This window comes from Pelobates fuscus, chromosome 4, assembly GCF_036172605.1.
Source record: "Pelobates fuscus isolate aPelFus1 chromosome 4, aPelFus1.pri, whole genome shotgun sequence".
Classification (NCBI taxonomy): domain Eukaryota; kingdom Metazoa; phylum Chordata; class Amphibia; order Anura; family Pelobatidae; genus Pelobates; species Pelobates fuscus.
In genome coordinates, this window is record NC_086320.1 from 249,552,384 (window position 1) to 249,570,999 (window position 18,616).

The 18,616-nt window shown below is 40.8% G+C and overlaps 1 protein-coding gene across 1 annotated transcript in view; it reads left to right on the forward strand.

Moving 5' to 3' along the window:
- Positions 1 to 18,246, forward strand: part of LOC134609421 (protein cordon-bleu-like) — a 139,152-nt gene extending 120,906 nt beyond the window's left edge. The window contains exon 6 of the mRNA XM_063453097.1: positions 17,069 to 18,246. Within this exon, the coding sequence (XP_063309167.1) occupies positions 17,069 to 17,095 (27 nt within the window). The 3' untranslated portion in view covers positions 17,096 to 18,246. The remainder of the gene's footprint in view (positions 1 to 17,068) is intronic.
- The last annotated feature ends 370 nt before the right edge of the window (positions 18,247 to 18,616 follow it).

Below are 18,616 nucleotides of genomic sequence, written 5' to 3' on the forward strand. Positions count from 1 at the left end.
AGCCCAGGTTCTCAGTTGATCACAGAACTCAATTCCAGACATATAATCAGTATCACTGACTAGCCAATTAGTGCAGAGGTGGCAGGCAATGTTAGGCCAATAGGCATCTCCAGCCTTAATGGCACAGAGACTCAATAAATCTCGCCAAGTGGCGGAATAGGTTTGTTGAATCTGAACTACCGCTCTGTAGAAGGGCATGGGCTGCTTTTCAGGGTCAGGAAGTGATTTCATCAGAGCACTGGCCTGTGTTGGGTTAAATGTGACATACATTATAGGGGCCTTGTCTCCCTGAAACTTGCGACCAAAAGGGTCGCTTAGAGAACGACGGGGTGGTTGGGGCGATATCTCCCTAGATTCTGGCGGGATCTGGTAACCATGAGAGCTAACCGTGTCAGACTCATCTGCATGTGTCACCCGGACTCCCGGAGGGTGTACTACCTGTGGTGTCAAGGCTGGAGGTAAAAGAGGTACCCCACCAGCTGGGGCTGCTGGTGAATTATGAGTTGGTGGTAGCAGATCATTCGGAAGGACTGGCATGAGAGGTGCTGTATTACTGGGGGGACGCCATATTGGAGGCGTGGAAGGAAGTGGCGTTCGGGTTAAGTGAGGAAGTGGCGGCCATGTTGGATGTGGGCACGGTGTGGGTAGGTGTGATCAGGGTCGGCTGCGTGACTACGGGAGGTACAGGGGAGATGGATGAATAGGGCGGGAGTGCGGAGTAAGGATAGGTGAGAGGCCAAGGCATTTGGGCGGGCACCAGAGCGGAGTAGGTGTAGGGTGGTGGCGACGGGTAGGGATTAGGGAGGGCGGAAGGATATAGAGGATACGGATATGATGACGGGGAAGGGGAGGGATGGGAAGCGGGTGGAGTAGGAGGGGGAGAGGGTGGAGTAGGAGGGACTGGAGGAGTAGGCGGAGGGGAAGGTGGAGTAGGAGGAGCCGGAGATGCAGGAGGGGAAAATGAGGGAGCAGTAGGAGGGGAGACAGATGGAGGGGATGTGTCAATGGGAGGGGAAGAGGAAGGTGGGCAGGCAAGAGGGCATGCAGGTGATGCAGCACTGGAGGACGGGCGGGAGGAGGGCATATTGGAGGGGTGAAATGGGCTGGAGGGAGATGGGCGGGGTAAAGGATGGGATGAGGATGATGGGAGCTGCGGGACTGATGGAGGGGAGAATACGGATCCATCAGCATTCAGGACTGGGCAGACGGGGGCAGTGATAGGGAAGGGACCAGGTGTGGGAGCCATGGTCAGCTGCATTTCAGTCATTGCTGACGTGATGCTGGGAGTGGCCACCTCGTGTGCGCCATAACTGGGCGCCGGCTGGGAGAACTTCCCGGCAACAAAGTTTTTATAGTACACAAACAATTTTAAGCCTTTGTGATCAACCTCTTCCTCAATCCATCCCTCTTGCTGAATAGTTTTTGCCACTCGGTACCAAGCTTCTGCTGTACGGACTAAATCATGGTCCAACAGCTTCCCTTTCTTTTCTGTCAGTAACTTACGCCAGCTCTCTGGCTGCAATCTTCCCAAAACGTAGACTGGTCACTAATTCCGCCTACCCGAGGTAGCCGCGGATTGGAGCGTGGCGAGAAGTGTGTGACCAATCACTTCTCTCAACAAAGAGAAGTAGGAGGGGAAAGTGTGAATAGTACAGAGAGTAAGATAAAAAATAAACACAGGAATCTGTATGACAGGCAATCAAGACAACATTTCAGTGCAAATACAGTGTGTGCATCACAGTTCAAATAAGTTCAACAGTAATCCCTTTCCTTTACTCGTGTGGCCGAAGCTACCTCCCTCAACCTCGTAGTGTCCCCGCTCGGGGAAAGACTACCGCTAGTCTCACTACCTGCCGGCGACGGAAAACAGCAAACACCGGCCCGAGTTCCGTACGCCTCCCTCGTCACAGTGGTTCGAACCCGTAACCACCTCTACCCTCACTCCCGTAGTGCACCTGCGGACCCACCCGCAAGTCTCACTACCACGTGGTGATGGAGACAGCAATACCTGCCCGAATCCACCTGCCACAAAAAGTTAAACCGGAACACTCCCAGCATCAGCGCTCGAGGCTAAAGTGTTCCACCTCTCTGCAAGCAGCAAGCAGAGTAAAGTGGTGTCCAATGAGGCTAGCTAAGCTGTCAAAGCGACACTATGGGAAACCCCCAGGAAGAAGTGAGTCTACACCGACCTCCACAGATCCCCCCTCCTCTTTTTCCTTACTGCCGTAGCCACTCGGCACCTAAAAGAGGTAAACTGGCAACAGAGGACCCCCTGGAAAACTTCCACAGATCCACCCCCCTCTTTCCTTACTGCCACAGCCACGTGGCACCTAAAAGGGGTAAACAGGCAATCACAGTACCCGGGCACTAAGCTAAGGACAAACCAATGCAAACACACCCAGGTAACAGATAGCCAACAGTTGCAGGTAAAGGAAGTATTAACAAGTAAGATGTAGGGTCTCTGGGCAAGCTATTACCTGACTTTGATGTCCTCTCGGCAGCAGTCTCAGACACTGGGACAGGTAAATCACAGGGGTAGGAACATACCGGCTAGGTGCTGCAGCAATCTCTACCGTGTATTTCAGAGGTGATCAGGCTCCTTCCGTCCCCCAGGATTAACCCCCCCAGGGTCTTCTTGGACAGCTGTCCGATAGGTCATAACCCAGAGCCCCACGTTGATGCGCCAAATTGTAGTGGATTTCTTTTATGCAAACCAATAAGTTTGAATGACTATCTGTTCCTGTCCAAATTAGAAATAATAAAGTTGCGTGCACGCAGAAGTAAATTCACACTGAGACACGAGGTTCAGGTTAATGAAAGAACTTCCGGAAATGTAATGGCATCTGTTAAAAAGTAGGTGCGCAGACCCTTATAAAGGCATAATTACATCACTAAAAAAATTCAAGATAACAAGTAAACATTATTAATTGGTTTAGGTGTTAAGTGGTTAGTTAAATTCCCTCCCTACTGGGTGTACCATCTTATGTCATTACTGTCGTCATGAAATGCTCCTCCGGATTCCAGCACCATCTTGTTAGCACGAGGAGTTCACTCGATGGGAGGGGGGCTTTGGCAGCCATTTTGAGTAGTTGGCACGTTAGTTTCAAGGTTAGTTTCTCAAGGCTTTTAGTAACTTCACATTTTATTAAGACTAGCTGCTACAATGTTTCACTCAACAGGAACCTAACATTTCCTGCTGACACACAATTTCTATGAACAAAGCATTCTTGTAAGACTTGAACTATGAGGCCTAAGAAAGAAATATAAGGGTATAAATTTAAAGGGGCCTAATAATTCTACAACACTCCCACCTCTGATGCTTGCCTTCAAGACTTCTCCAGGGCTGCACCGTTCCTGTGGAACTCACTTCCCTCCTCCGTTAGATGCTGACCCAGTCTCCACTCCTTCAAAAAATCACTAAAAGCGTATCAATTAAACTGTTAATAGCACCCGACTGATTCCTCTCTTGCAACTGTGATTAGTCTGATACTATCCTTACTTTTTGTGTCACTTTACCCCACTCCTTCTAGCATGTAAGCGCATTGAACAGCTCCCTCAACCCCTCTGTTCCTGTGTGTCCAACTTGTCTGGTTACAACTACATGTCTGTTCGTCCACCCACTGTAAAGCACTGCGGAATTTGTTGGCGCTATATAAATAATAACATAATAATAATAATAATAATAATAATTGATTGCGGTATATGCAGACTATCCTTTGCTGTTCCATTATTTTTTTACTTTTTAAAAAAAAATTCTGTTTCCTTTTTTTTTATCTTTTGATAAGTCTTGTGACTGGTTCTGTGCATTATGGCATAATGTAATCCTATCCTGACATGTGTGATTTAATTGAAACAAAAATATGCCCAAGATGGCAGCAATATAGATTTTAGGCTGGAATTATGAGCTTAATTCATGACATTTATTTTATTTTATTTTAAATCATTAAACAGAATGAATTCAGACTGGCTTAAATGTTTAAGAATTAGTTTTGGACTGTTAATACGGACCAGGCTATTCACTAGAGTAAAAATTAAAAGTAAATTTCAAAAAGGACAAAGTAAGGACACAGTAGCCAAACTAGAAGCAAATCTGAGTTACAGAATTTTTCCATTTCAGCTATCAACCAAGTCCAATAAATGTTATTAAACTGACCTTAATTTAATAATTTGGCAATGCCAAATTGCCATTAACCCACTAACATGCTTAATGACAGTATATCACTTCTTAATCCCACTTACCGTATATACTCGTCCAAATGTCGAGTACAGTTTTTTGACCAACAGTTGTAAAAATAGGTCATGACTCATGGATAAGTCGAGGGTAAAACTTGGGGCTATGAAATTCTGTGATTTTTTCATAATTTTGTCAGATTTTACCTAGGTAAAGATCCTGGAACAATCAAACAGTTACGGTACCTACTTCTCTGCATCTCATTGCACACGCCCAGCCCCAAAGCTATTAGTTGACCATGCCTGAACATGGCAGGCACATGCGGCTAGCATTATCCCGCCAGCTAGTGGTCCTGCTTGTGGCTCACTACAGCCACCGCTGCAACAGTGACGTGGAAGGGTACCGATAGGTGGCAGTCATCAGGTGCGATGACAGCAGCATTCGCTGCACTGTACACCCTGTTCCAAATTATTATGCACATTCTATTTAAGTGTCACAAAGGTGAAATATTTTGTTTTTCAGTTTAACTCATGGATGGCATTGTGTTTCAGAGCTCTTTTGATCACTGAAAACAATCTCGGACACCTGTGATAATTAGATTGCCAGGTGAGCCCAAGTTAAGGAAAAACTACTAAAGGAGTGTGTTCCACATTATTAAGCAGAGCACCATTTTCATGCAATATGGGGAAGAAAAAGCATCTCTCTGCTGCCAAAAAGAGTGAAATAGTTCAATGCCTTGGACGAGGTATGAAAACATTAGATATTTCACGAAAATGTAAGCGTGATCATTGCACTATTAAGAGATTTGTGGCTGATTCAGAGCACAGACGGGTTCGTGCAGATAAAGGCACATTGAGGAAGATTTCTGACAGATCCATGCATCGGATCAAGAGAGCAGCTGCTAAAATACCATTACATAGCAGCAAACAGATATGTGAAGCTGCTGGTGCCTCTGGAGTCCCACAGACATCAAGGTGTAGAGTCCTCCAGAGTCTTGCAACTATGCATAAACCCTCTATTCGGCCACCACTAACCAATGCTCACAAGCAGAAACGGCTGCACTGGGCAGAAAAATACATGATGACTAATTTTCAAACAGTCCTGTTCACTGATGAGTGCCGTGCAACCCTGGATGGTCCAGATGGATGGAGTAGTGGATGGTTGGTGGACGGCCACCCTGTTCCAACAAGGCTGCGACGTCAGCAAGGCGGTGGTGGAGTCATGTTTTGGGCCGGAATCATGGGAAGAGAGCTGGTCGGCCCCTTTAGGTTCCCCGAAGGTGTAAAGATGACCTCTGCAAAGTATGTGGAGTTTCTGACTGAAAAAAACTCACAAGTTCAATGGATGCAAGACTTGTGAAGCTGCTATCAAATAAGGGGTCCTATGTTAAAATGTAACATGACCTGTTAAAATGTTTAAAAAGTTAAAATGTTGTTATAAGTTTGATTGAAATAGCTTTTGATTTCAGTAAATATGCTGCAAACACAACAAATGACAATTTTCACTCTTAATAGCTGATAACATGAGAATTATGCTGACTGTTATTTACGTCAATTATTTAGGTAAGTGAGAAAAATATAACAAAAATGTACTGTATAGAACCCCAAAAGACCAGAGAATACTGCTAACACCCCAAAGTGTACCTCACTTACACCAATACAATATACAAAGAACCAAACAAATCTATACAACGTCAAAAGAGTGAGAGTATAGATCAAAAGGGGGTAGCACACAAATATACAGAAAATACAACCTGTATATAACAGGGAATGATCTTGGAGGAATCTAAAGAATAAAAAAATCACACAATAGTGCAGTAAGTAGAGAAAAAGTGACTCAATCCCGGAGGTAGAGAACTTACAAGAGCCACTGATGGTCTGCGCTTATCTCCCCTTTCTTGCGGGGTGTTTTAGGAAGGTGCTTGTCTCTCTTTGAAAAGATCTTGCAAACTAAATAAGTATGCTCTCGATGTGCCAGACCCTCAAAGGGAAAAAAACATATAGAGCAGTATTGTTAAAAGAAATTACAATTTATTGCACTGATTGCACTTACATTCAAACTGCAGTCAGCCAGCATATCTCCACTAGCAAGTGGAACTGTGTGGAAAAGTCCATAAACAACAGCAAGTGGAAAAGCAGTCAGATGGCAGCAGGAAAAAAATGCATAAAATGAAAAATAATTAAAACTGGAAAACAAACGTCCAGGTCCTAAATCCAACGCGTTTCGTCTTAAGTAGACTCCTTTAGGGATTTCAGATGACACAGGGGTATCCTCCTTATATATTCATAAATGTAGATGGTACTCGATTTTGCCGCGAAATTTCTTACTTCCGGGTTTCGTCAGTATTTGTCTCCCATTGGGTGGCTGTAATGACGTCCATATTCATGACGCGGATGTTCGGTACTTCCGCGTTCCACCCTGGAATGCATACATTGGCGTCTACACTAGCAATGTAGACTTACAGAAGTTCGGCGTTCCACCCTGGAACGCATATCGGCAGGAGCCAAAGGCAACCGAGCGTTCCAAAGTGGAACATCTCAAACATCTACAAACACAAAAGAAGAAAAGACTGGACCTAAAGTGTCCAGTTCACATATATTCTTAACACATGCAGAGGAAACAGTATACAAATACATAAACAACATTATACAACAAAAATAATATGAGCATATACACAGGACCAAAATAAAAGGTACCACTATATATATATATATATATATATATATATATATATATATACACCATATAAATCCATTTTTTTTTTAGTATCCATAAAATTGGAATTGAAAAATTGGAATTAAGAAACAATACAAAACAAAAAATAATAATATAAATATAATAGAAAAAAATGTAAAAAGATAATAATAATAAAAAATATAAAAAATGCAAAAAAATTATACTAATATACCAAACAACATCTTAATCCTATGGACCTGCCCATGTACAAAAAAACAAAACCTTGTACTTATGCCCATTATTCCAAAAGTTTCTTTAAAAGAAACAGCAATTAGTACAATATATAACAATAAAAATCTGTATAAAATTACACAAATAGAGTGTGAGGAGGTATACATCACGAAAAGGTATACATCACAAAATGTAAGAGAAAGAAAAAAAGAGAAAATTAATTCAAATCCAAATAAATTACTAACAACCATATGGTCCCCAAAAAATGTCCAACGCAAATATATTGCTAAATAATGCAAGGTCCAATATTTTCCAAAAGGGCCTTAATCCATTAAATAATATTAAAGGAGCCCTGTTAGATCAATATCTTGATTAAGTCCTACCCTGGGGGTCTTTAACCCCTTAAGGACACATGACGTGTGTGACATGTCATAATTCCCTTTTATTCCAGAAGTTTGGTCCTTAAGGGGTTAAAGTATAGATCCAATATGCTTCATTTTTAGCTTAATCATTTATTTTATTCCCTCCTCTCCAATTATTTGTAATTTGATCTATACCTATAGCAATAAAGGTAGACCAGTTAAACATAGTGAAAGAGTTACAATGTTTAGGTACACTGTGTTCTGCTTTGTTTGTCCTAATATTATTAAAATGTTCACAGAATCTAATATGAAGTTTTCTAGTGGTTCGCCCTACATATTGAGCCCCGCATCCACATTGTAGTAAATAAATCACATATGTGGATGTGCAATGTATAAACTTTTTTATGGTATATGTCTTATTAGTATAAGATCCTGTAAAGGACTCAGTCTTTCTTTTTTGATGGACACATGTAGAACACGTGCCACATTTATGAAAACCCGGAGTCTTTTGAGATTGTAGAAACGTTTTTGGACTTTTTATCTATCTAGGTAAGAGACTAGGTGCTAATTGATTTTTTAAATTATCGGCCTTTCTGTATAGAACTACAGGTTTTTCAGGTATCACTTTTCCTAAAATTGTGGAGTTTCTGACTGACCACTTTCTCCCCTGGTACAGAAGGAAGAACTATGCTTTCCGTGATAAAATCATCTTCATACATGACAATGCACCATCTCATGCTGCAAAGAATACCTCTGCATCAATGGCTGCTATGGGGATAAAAGGAGAGAAAGTCATGGTGTGGCCTCCATCCTCCCCTGACCTCAATCCTATTGAGAACCTTTGGTGCATCCTCAAGCAAAAGATCTATGAGGGTGGGAGGCAGTTTACATCCAAACAGCAGCTCTGGGAGGCTATTCTGACATCTTGCAAACAAATTCAAGCAGAAACTGTCCACAATGGATGCAAGACTTGTGAAGCTGCTATCAAATAAGGGATCCTATGTTAAAATGTAACGTGACCTGTTAAAATGTGTAAAAAGTTAAAATGTTATTATAAGTTTGATTGAAATAGCTTTTGATTTCAGTAAATATGCTGCAAACACAACAAATGACAATTTTCAGTTCTTTACAACCTATAAAGTGGTTTGAAACTTACTGTGCGTAATAATTTGGAACAGTGCATTTTAAGTTTATGTTTAAAAAAATACTGTTATCATCAGGAGGTTTGTTCAATAAAATTTGAAATGTACTCTTAATAGCTGATAACATGAGAATTATGCTGACTGTTATTTACATCAATTATTTAGGTAAGTGATAAAAATATAATTTGCATAATAATTTGGAATAGGGTGTATACTAAATAATGTCCGGTGTATGATTGACTCCAGGCGTATCACACCATATGCTTGTATCTAGATCTCCATAAGTTAACATTCTGCATACTCGAAACTAGCACTGACCAGTGGATAAGTCTACTCTGCCTTTTAAAATGAAGTTTCCAACTAAAATTTCTCGACGTATATAACTAAACAAATATGTGTAAAATGTCCTGTTGTTATGTCTTATGCAGAGGAACTTTAGGTGCTTGGAAGTCTCCATTTTTTGATAACCCTCTTGATAACTAATAAACGTCAATTGTTGATTTTAATTACCCGGATATAAATTTGGATAGAGGGACTAGCAGTTCACAAAGGGAATTAAGTTTTTGAACTTGTTAAATTACACCTTTATATCACAACTTGTACAAGCACCAACAAGAAAGGATGCTTGTCTGGATCTGGTTATAGCAAATATTGTTGATCTTTTGACCAACATTCATGTAGTGGAACACTTGGGAAAAAAGCAAATGCACATGGGGTATACTAAAACATATAAGTTTAAAAGGCCAATGAAACTAAGAAAAGGGCATTTAAAGCGTTTAAATCTGACAAGTCAGAGGCATCCTATAAAAGATATAAGGAAGCCATGGGCGTCCGCAGGAATTTTTCCAGAGATGGCATATTTGTAATGAATGACATCCATGCTCGGCCCCTTTTTTGCAGGGCCAGACTGGGGCTACCAAGCAGACCTGTAAAAAAAAATATATGCCAGCCCCATAAGTCATTGTGCCATGTAGTGTGTGTGTGTGTGTGTGTGTATATATATACATATGTATGTATGCATGTATGTGTGTAGATAGATAGGTGTGTATCTATCTATCTATCTATATATATATATATATATATATATATATATATATAGATAGATAGATAGATACACACACACTAATATAATTATTATACAGTAAGCATACTCACATGCAGACAGACAATCTCACACAGGCAAGCTTGCTGTTACACACACACAAACTTAGTACAAACTCTGACACTCACACAAGGTTACTACAGACAAACTCATTGGTATACAAACACAAATTTACTACAAACAAGCTTACTGTCACATACACACACGCTCACTACAGACAAGCTCACTATCACACACATGCTCACTACAGACAAGCTCATTGACACTCATACACAAGCTTACTACAGAGAAGCTCACTGACACACATGATCACTACAGAAAAGCTCACTGACACATGTACACATGCTTACTACAGCCAAGCTCACTGACACACATGCTCACTACAGAAACGCTCACGGACACACATGCTCACTGCAAAAAAGCTCACCAACACGCACAAGCTCACTTACAGAGAAGCTCACTGTAGTGGGGGGTCAGGGTCTGTGGTAGGGGGGTCATGACCTGTAGTGTAGGATCAATGGCTGAAAAGGGGGGGAGGGGTCAGGACCGTGGTGGGGGGTGAGGGTTAATAGGAAGGGCGAGGTGCAATAGGTGAGGGTCAGGACCTGTAGTAGAGGGGTTAGAACATGTAATGGGGGATCATAGGTAATAAAAGGGTGTTAGGGGCTGTAATGGGGCCTAGGGTCTGTAGTGGGTGCTTAGTGGCAATAGTGATGGGTTATGACCTGTAGTAGGTGGTTAGAAGCAATAGTGGGGGGTTAGAGGCTGTAGTGGGGTTTAGAACTTGTAGAGGGGATTAGGGGCAACAGTGGGTTAGGATGTTATGCTACTAGGGGTGATTTGGATTGGAAATCAACTGCAGCTTGTAAACTCCCTAATTACAATAGTGAAGAAATGGAGAATCCTTAAGTATCAATACTGTAGCTTTAAGAAAAGAGAGAATCACTGGTAACTTGATTCAACCAAAGTTTTAATACGTATTAAACTTAAATGAATTGCATTTAGGCAATAATCCAATAAGAATAAGTGCAAGTAATCAACAACACAAAGTTAATTATTAAGAATTTTCCAGAGATGCATTAAGTAACATTCTTTAAGTTCATGAGAATAATCTTCAATAGGAACAATAATCCAGTAGCTAATAATATCTGCAAAGCAAGAACAGTTCATAGTGAATAAGCATGATGGGAGTTGTCCTCCATGTAATTAGCAGATTGAAGCACTGAATGTATTTGCAAAGCAAGAAACAATTCATAGTGAAAAAACATGATGGGAGTTGTCCTTCATGAGATTAGTAACTTGTAGCAATGAAGGTTTGAGTAAGCAAGCATTAGTTCATTAATAAATGATATTGTAGACAAATAGCTGAAAGATATACTTAAAGGACCACTATAGTGCCAGGAAAACATACTCGTTTTCCTGGCACTATAGTGCCCTGAGGGTGCCCCCACCCTCAGGGTCCCCCTCCCGCCGGGCTCTGGAGAGAGGAAGGGGTTAAACTTACCTCTTTTTCCAGCGCCGGGCGGGGAGATTTCCTCCTCCTCTCCTTCTTCCTTGCGACGTCATCGGCTGAATGCTCATGCGCGGCAGGAGCCGCGCGCGCATTTAGCCGGTCGCATAGGAAAGCATTTACAATGCTTTCCTATGGACGCTTGCGTGCTCTCACTGTGATTTTCACAGTGAGAATCACGCAAGCGCCTCTAGCGGTTTTGGAGGCTGGATTAACCCTCAATATAAACATAACAGTTTCTCTGAAACTGCTATGTTTATAAAAAAAATGGTTAATCCTAGAGGGACCTGGCACCCAGACCACTTCATTAAGCTGAAGTGGTCTGGGTGCCTAGAGTGGTCCTTTAACCCCTTAAGGACACACGACATGTGTGACATGTCATGATTCCCTTTTATTCCAGAAGCTTGGTCCTTAAGGGGTTAAGGTTAATATGGGTAGTCCTCCAATAGTTCAGAGATATGGTCCACTTGTAAAGTAGCAAAGTATCCGTTCTCCAGTAATCCTTTATCGCATGCAGCAATTCTTGCATTTGCTCAAAGGCTGGAGCGGCTTGTCTGAGCTTGTGGAGAGGTAAGTCTGGTAGAAGTACCTTAACTCCCAGTAGCTGAGCCTGTGGAGCCCACGGTCTCGCGGAGGCAGCTCACACGTTAGCTCACACAATCAATCACCAAGCCCCCTCTCTCTGGCCCAGTCTCCCTAAATACCGTCAGAGCTGTGTCAGAGGGGGGCGGGGTCCGGCTACTCACAGCTGAGTGCCGAACCTGGAAGTGTTACTCCATGACATAGGACTTGTAGTGGGTGGTTAGAGGCAAGAGTGGGGGATTAATAGCTGTAGTGGGTGGTTAGAGGCAAGAGCGGGGGATTAAGAGCTGTAAAGGGTGGTTAGAGGCAACAGTGGGAGGTTAGGGGCTGTAGTGGGGTCTAGTACTTGTAGTGGGTGGGTTGGGGCAATAGTGTGGGGTTAGGACCAGGATAGAGAGCCCTGGACTGTGGCTCTTCCTAAAGCTGGTTCACTAAACAGTGAACTGGGCAATGTGAAACTGATAGCTGCTGTGAAACTATCTGTGTGGTAAATATTTATACATAAAGAATGTGAGTATTTAGCCCACACACCTGCCTTTGCCATCCCTTACTTTCTCACAATCACTCCGCCTTCTCTCCGAAGAAAGTGCACTGAAAACCAGGTCGGGGTGTTAATTAAAGAAGACCAGGAAAAGGCAGACATTTTAAATAACTATTTCTCCTCAGTAAATATTAAGGAAGAACCTATGGCTATAGATATGCAAATTATTGCTTGGATGATGCAAAAGTTGTGATTGGATGACTGCAGCAACTAAAGAAAGTTCATATAAACAAAGATCCAGAGCCTGACGGTATTCACCCATGAGTAATTAAGGAACTAAGTGTGGAAATAAGTGGCAGGGATGCGCAAATTGTATCTCACTACGCCCGGATGTAGTTCTGGGTGCCGGGCAGGTTGTTGTTTTTTTCTTTTAGTCCTGTTGCGAGATAGCAGCAGAGTTTTTTTCCCCTAGGATCCAGGTCCCCCGCACAGCTGCAGGGGACTTGAATCTGCTTTGAGGCATCCAGGGCCAGCGTGTCCATAAGGCAGCACAGCCGGCCACCTTAGGGTGCACCGGCTCCGGGGGCGCAAGATTCGAGTGACTGACAGGAGGAAAGCGCACAGCACTCCCTCCTACCAGTCACTCAGTGTAGCGTGGCTGAGAGGACTATGATACAGGAGCTTCAGTTTTTTGTGCCTGGCCAGACAGAATGAAGTTGAAGAGGATAAACTACTAAGGGAAGAACAACTAGATGCATACTTACAAAAATATAATATTTAAGAATATAATTTTTCAATTGTAGGGTATTAGCTTCTAGATCAAGGGATGAAGCAGACTGCCATTCTGGGGTCAAGGAGGATTTTTTTCCTAGTTTGTTGCAAAATTGGATATGCTTCAAACTGTTTTTTTTTTGCCTTCTTTTGGACCAACAGCAAAAAACAGATGTGCGGAAGGCTAGATGGACACATGTCTCTTTTCAGCCTATGTAACTATGTAAACTTTATTTTCTACAGCCTCCTTCTATTATTATGTCATAAGGCAGAGGTAAACAGCCTATCACATATATGCCGAATATGGCACTTGAGGTGCCTTTGCATGGCACTAACAGCGGCCAGAGCCAAACATGCTCTGGCCTATCAGGAGTCCCTATGGAACTTCAGATATTTGCTAGTGCAACCTGAGCGGTGATTGCAGGTGGTGAGGGACAATCGTCAATTTATTCACTACAGTACTTAGAGAATGTGATCTCATATCACTTCCTCCCAGCACTTGTGAATGGGAATCTGCACTGGAGTAGGTGAGCCTGCAGCAGCTCCCTCCGTTGACATGTACCTGGCCAGTTGCAGCATTATGTATAATGTTAGCTCTGTGCCACATTCACAGGAGACTGTGTTAATAACAAAATGTTGAAAACAAGTAAAGTGCATCTGAGTAGTCTCTTGGCATTTGAAGGGTGTTCATACAACCTGATCTATAAATGTGTTTGTCCTATTTTAGATAAAAACATAATGTTTCAAGCTTAATTTTGTTGTACTTCAGTAATCATTGACTACATGTGTTACCATTTTTACAGTTTTCCTGACACTATTTAATCCTTGGGGGACCCTCGCCCTCAGGGTCCCCCTCCCGTGGAGCTGAAGGAGTTAAAACCCCTTCAACCACTTACCATTATCCAGCGCCGGGCTCCCTCAGCGCTGGTGACCTCTCCTCCCCCGCCAATGTCAGCTCCCAAGTAGAGCGGAATGCGCATGCGCGACAAGACCCGTCCACAGGAAAACATTTCTCAATGCTTTCCTATGGACGTTTTGCACGCTGGATGCGAATTTCGCACCCAGTGTCGCAGAAGCACCTCTAGCAGCTGTCAGGAAGACAGCCACTAGAGGTTGGATTAACTGCTATGTTTACATATGAAGGGTTAAAACCTGAGGGACATTGCACCCAGACCACTTAATTGAGCTGAAGTGGTCTGTGTGACTATAGTGTCCCTTTAATCCAAATGACTGCTTTTCCTCATCATAGAGACGATAAGGGTGTCTTACTTGTGAAAAAAAAATAAACAGAGAGTAATGTGCAATTATGATTGTGCAAGCAAAAAAAAAAAATAACTGATGGGAAATGTATGGTGTGTAAATAAAGATATATATTTAGCTATCTTAAAAAGTGAAAGATATGCTTGTACCACATTCAAACAACATTTTATTTTGTAGCAATATAAGAGTCTCTTAACACATTCTATATCCTTGATGAATAATATTTACATATTTACATGTACTCTTAACCTCTAACCATTTTTTTTTTTTTTTTTTTGCAAGGGCTTTTACATTTTACTATTTTAATTGGTCTATATAACAACTTGGAGGGCAGGTCTATCACCTCTGTCTAATATAGTATCAGCCTTGGATAGGTCCATCACATAGACATACATTTGCCTACAGAGCTGCAGCATGATTCACAGAGGTGTCCCCATCACCTGCCCTGAGAGACATAAGGCCACTTACAAACTCAACTTCATCATAGTTTAGATGGGCTCCTATGACCCCAATCTCATGTGCAGCGCATTCAGAAACTATTCAAACCCTTTAGTTTATTTCATTTTTTTTATCTTGCACCCTTTTGGTAGAATTATTTTATTATTTTTATTTTCACATCAATATATACTTAATACATTGTAATGACAAAGCAAAATACAGATTTTAGAAAACACAACCTAGACTCTTTGCTATGACATCTGAAATCTAGCTCAGATGCATCCCATGTCTCTGGATCATCTTTGAGATGTTTCTACACTTTGGAGTCTACCTGTGTCAATTTCAATTGATTGGATATGATTTGGAAAGGTATACTTTGGTCTATAAAAAAATCTCACATCTGTAATTGCATATCAGAGTAAAATGTAAGCTATGAGGTCAAAGAATTGCCAGCAGAACTCAGAGCCAGGATTGTGCTAATGCACAGATTTAGGGAAGGCTAAAAAAATGTTGGCTGCATCAAAAGTTCCCAAGAGCACACTGGCCTCCATAAGTCTTAAATGGAAGATGCTCACTCTGGGTAAACTACAGAGAACATGTGAGGAAATGAGAGAAACGTGTTGAACGACAGCTATCAATTAAAATCTGCACCAAACTGACCTGTATGGCAAACTGGCCAGACCGACGCATCTCCTGTATTCAAGACACATGAAAGCCTGCTTGGAATTTGCAAAAAAGAAAGAACATAAAGGACTTTCATGCTGTGAAACAAGATTTTATGGTCTGATAAAACAATAATTGAATTGTTTAGTACTCCTATATGTTGACTATTACACACTGCTTGTATATGTCCTGATCACAGTCTTATTCTATTATATTTTGTAAAAGTAAATTTTTTTTTATTTAATAAAGTATTTTTAAGACCTGTTTTAAAGGGACACTATAGTCACCTGAACAACTTTAGCTTAATGAAGCAGTTTTTGTGTATAGAACATGCCCCTGCAGCCTCACTGCTCAATCCATTTAGGCGTTAAATCCCTTTGTTTATGAACCCTAGTCACACCTCCCTGCATGTGACTGGCACAGCCTTCCATAAACACTTCCAGTAAAGAGAGCCCTATTTAGGCTTTCTTTATTGCAAGTTCTGTTTAATTAAGATTTTCTTATCCCCTGCTATGTTAATAGCTTGCTAGACCTTGCAAGAGCCTCCTGTATGTGATTAAAGTTCAGTTTAGAGATTGAGATACACTTATTTAAGGTAAATTACATCTGTTTGAAAGTGAAACCAGTTTTTTTTTTTCATGCAGGCTCTATCAATCATAGCCAGGGGAGGTGTGGTTAGGGCTGCATAAACAGAAACAAAGTGATTTAACTCCTAAATGACAGTGAATTGAGCAGTGAAATTGCAGGGGAATGATCTATACACTAAAACTGCTTTATTTAGCTAAAGTAATTTAGGTGACTATAGTGTTCCTTTAAGCCTAATTTTTTTGAGGAATAATCGTAGCCAGCATTGGCACCCTGAAGCTGTCTACACAGAGCCTGGTAGGGCTCTATACTCGTGAGTTTATACATTTCACTTCATGCTCTTACTTTTATATACAGATTACACTACGTATGGCTGTATTTATTTCTCGTAGATTTCTATTTGCTGTGTTTTTACCTTCTGAGTTTGGATATCCAGCATTAAGCATATTGTGAATTATATAACTTGTATCCAACACTGGGTGTGATATGTGTTTGGTTTTTTTTTTTTTTATCAACTATAGTTGTTTTTGTTATTTAAGTGCAGAGATACTCAGGCAGTGTAGAAAGTCTTTTTAGAAGGCACAATCAGCACCCTTTGCTGGAGGCTAATGGTTTTTGGGTTACCTAGAGCTGGCTCACAGGAGTTGGGAAACATATTGTCAGATAGGCATACAGAAAGACTTATAGTATCCTTGCCACATGTATTGCTGGTTGTTCTTTTCCTCCAGTCTGCAGCTTCTGTTTCCTAGTAGCTCAACTCCAGATTCAAAGTACGTACTAGGAGACAGAGGCCAATCCATGAACACATTATGTGAAAAAGGGGCGATGTGGCTAAGGAGGCACTAAACCTTTTGTATTATATATTAACAAAATTATCTAATTTTGAATAGGGAGAAAAATCTAAACCAAAACCATATGAGAATATGTTATTTTTGTGTTTACACCTTTTAGTCGATAGATTTTTCTCTATATTATCATTAAATTAAACTTATTTTTCAATTTAACACTTTCTTCAGTTTTTGATTTTGCGAATGCTCCTTGTTGATATCTAAAGTATAACATAATTCATTATGCATTTTCCTTTGTTCTTACAGGTCTCTGCTTCAGTGCATACATTGTAACAGAAAAGTAATTGTGGAACCTAACTCTCCAAATCTATGTTAACCAGTAAAGGACACACTTGAGAAGCCCAGAACAGACGTCTGTGTGATTATCTTGTCAAATCGCCAATTTTATTTTTAAACTTCATTTTCTATGTTTCAAAATATTTGTTCAAACGGGAAAATAATATATTGCTATGCTGCATAATGTTAGTGCCAAGGAAAATGTGTTTTGCCTCTAAAGTCATTCAGAGATTGCCCATAAAATATTTATGATGGCAGATGCAAAAAGATATGCAGCAATGCCCAGAAATCAAACAATACTGTTTAGCTGTGTTATTCTTGATGTACACTTTCTTTTTATTTCTAAGATCTTAACAGTAATCATGCATTTAAAACATCCTTACGCACATAACTTTCAGAACCTGTTCTAAGTTACTGAACTATTCCTAAAGCAAATTAGTAAAAATTGAAAATCAGGGTGAAATTTGCAAAATGTTAATTTTTTTTAAAATGTCTACTTATTATGTTGATTACTCCATGATTAAAGGGTTACTCCAACCATTATACCCACTACAACCACTGTAATGGTTATGATGCGAGGAGTACCCTGGCACCATTACCAGGTAATAGGGCAAACCATTTTACAATGGTATCCTTCTTACCTGGCTTCTCATCCACTGAAGAGCCTCCTAGCTTAACTGAGCTGCAGACCTGTAGAAGCCATATACCTATTCTGTTGCCATTTATTGACTGTCAGCATCAGCAGGCCATTCTCAGCAAATGAATGGCAATGTGTACATTGAACTGTGCATATAATTAACATAGCCACAAGCTAATAACACCCCAATAACGATGTCAGAGATGGAGTTATACCTCTGGCCATAAAGGGACTAAATGCAGTATGTGCAGCATTTCATAGCTAAACTCTGCACATTCAGACTCCACGCACCATAAATACTTCAAGTCACTGAAGTGGATATGGCATTACATTGCAGGATTAAATCCTCTGCTAGTTGTTAAACTGACTGATGCTACTAATTAATTAGTAAGGTAACTTACACATAAGCCTTTACATACACTAAAAATACATTGGTAAAATATACATGCATTTGCAAATCAATTTGTTCAATGCAGAAATAAAAATGAGTGCTGTTTGCAATAGAAAGATGAACATTATCTCACTGTATTGTCATATAACTAGTTATGACTAATTGTTATATATATATTTTTTAATTCTTTATTTTATCGTGCAAGAAAAGTACATAGCAACAAGCAATGCCGAAACAGCGATTGCAAGCATAATGGTCAACATATTAGAGACATTTGTGTGGCATAATATAACATTGCACATTTTATATGTTAATGTAGATTTGTCAAGAGTGGAACCGACATGTCAGCTAAGAGATAAGGGAGGCAGGTTATTCATTTAGCATAAACAAGGTGGCATTATGGGGTCGTATGCTTAGCTGAAGCACATCTTGTCTGTGCGCTGCTTAAGATCACAAGCTGAACAATTCGCTGAATCAGCACTAGTTCTAA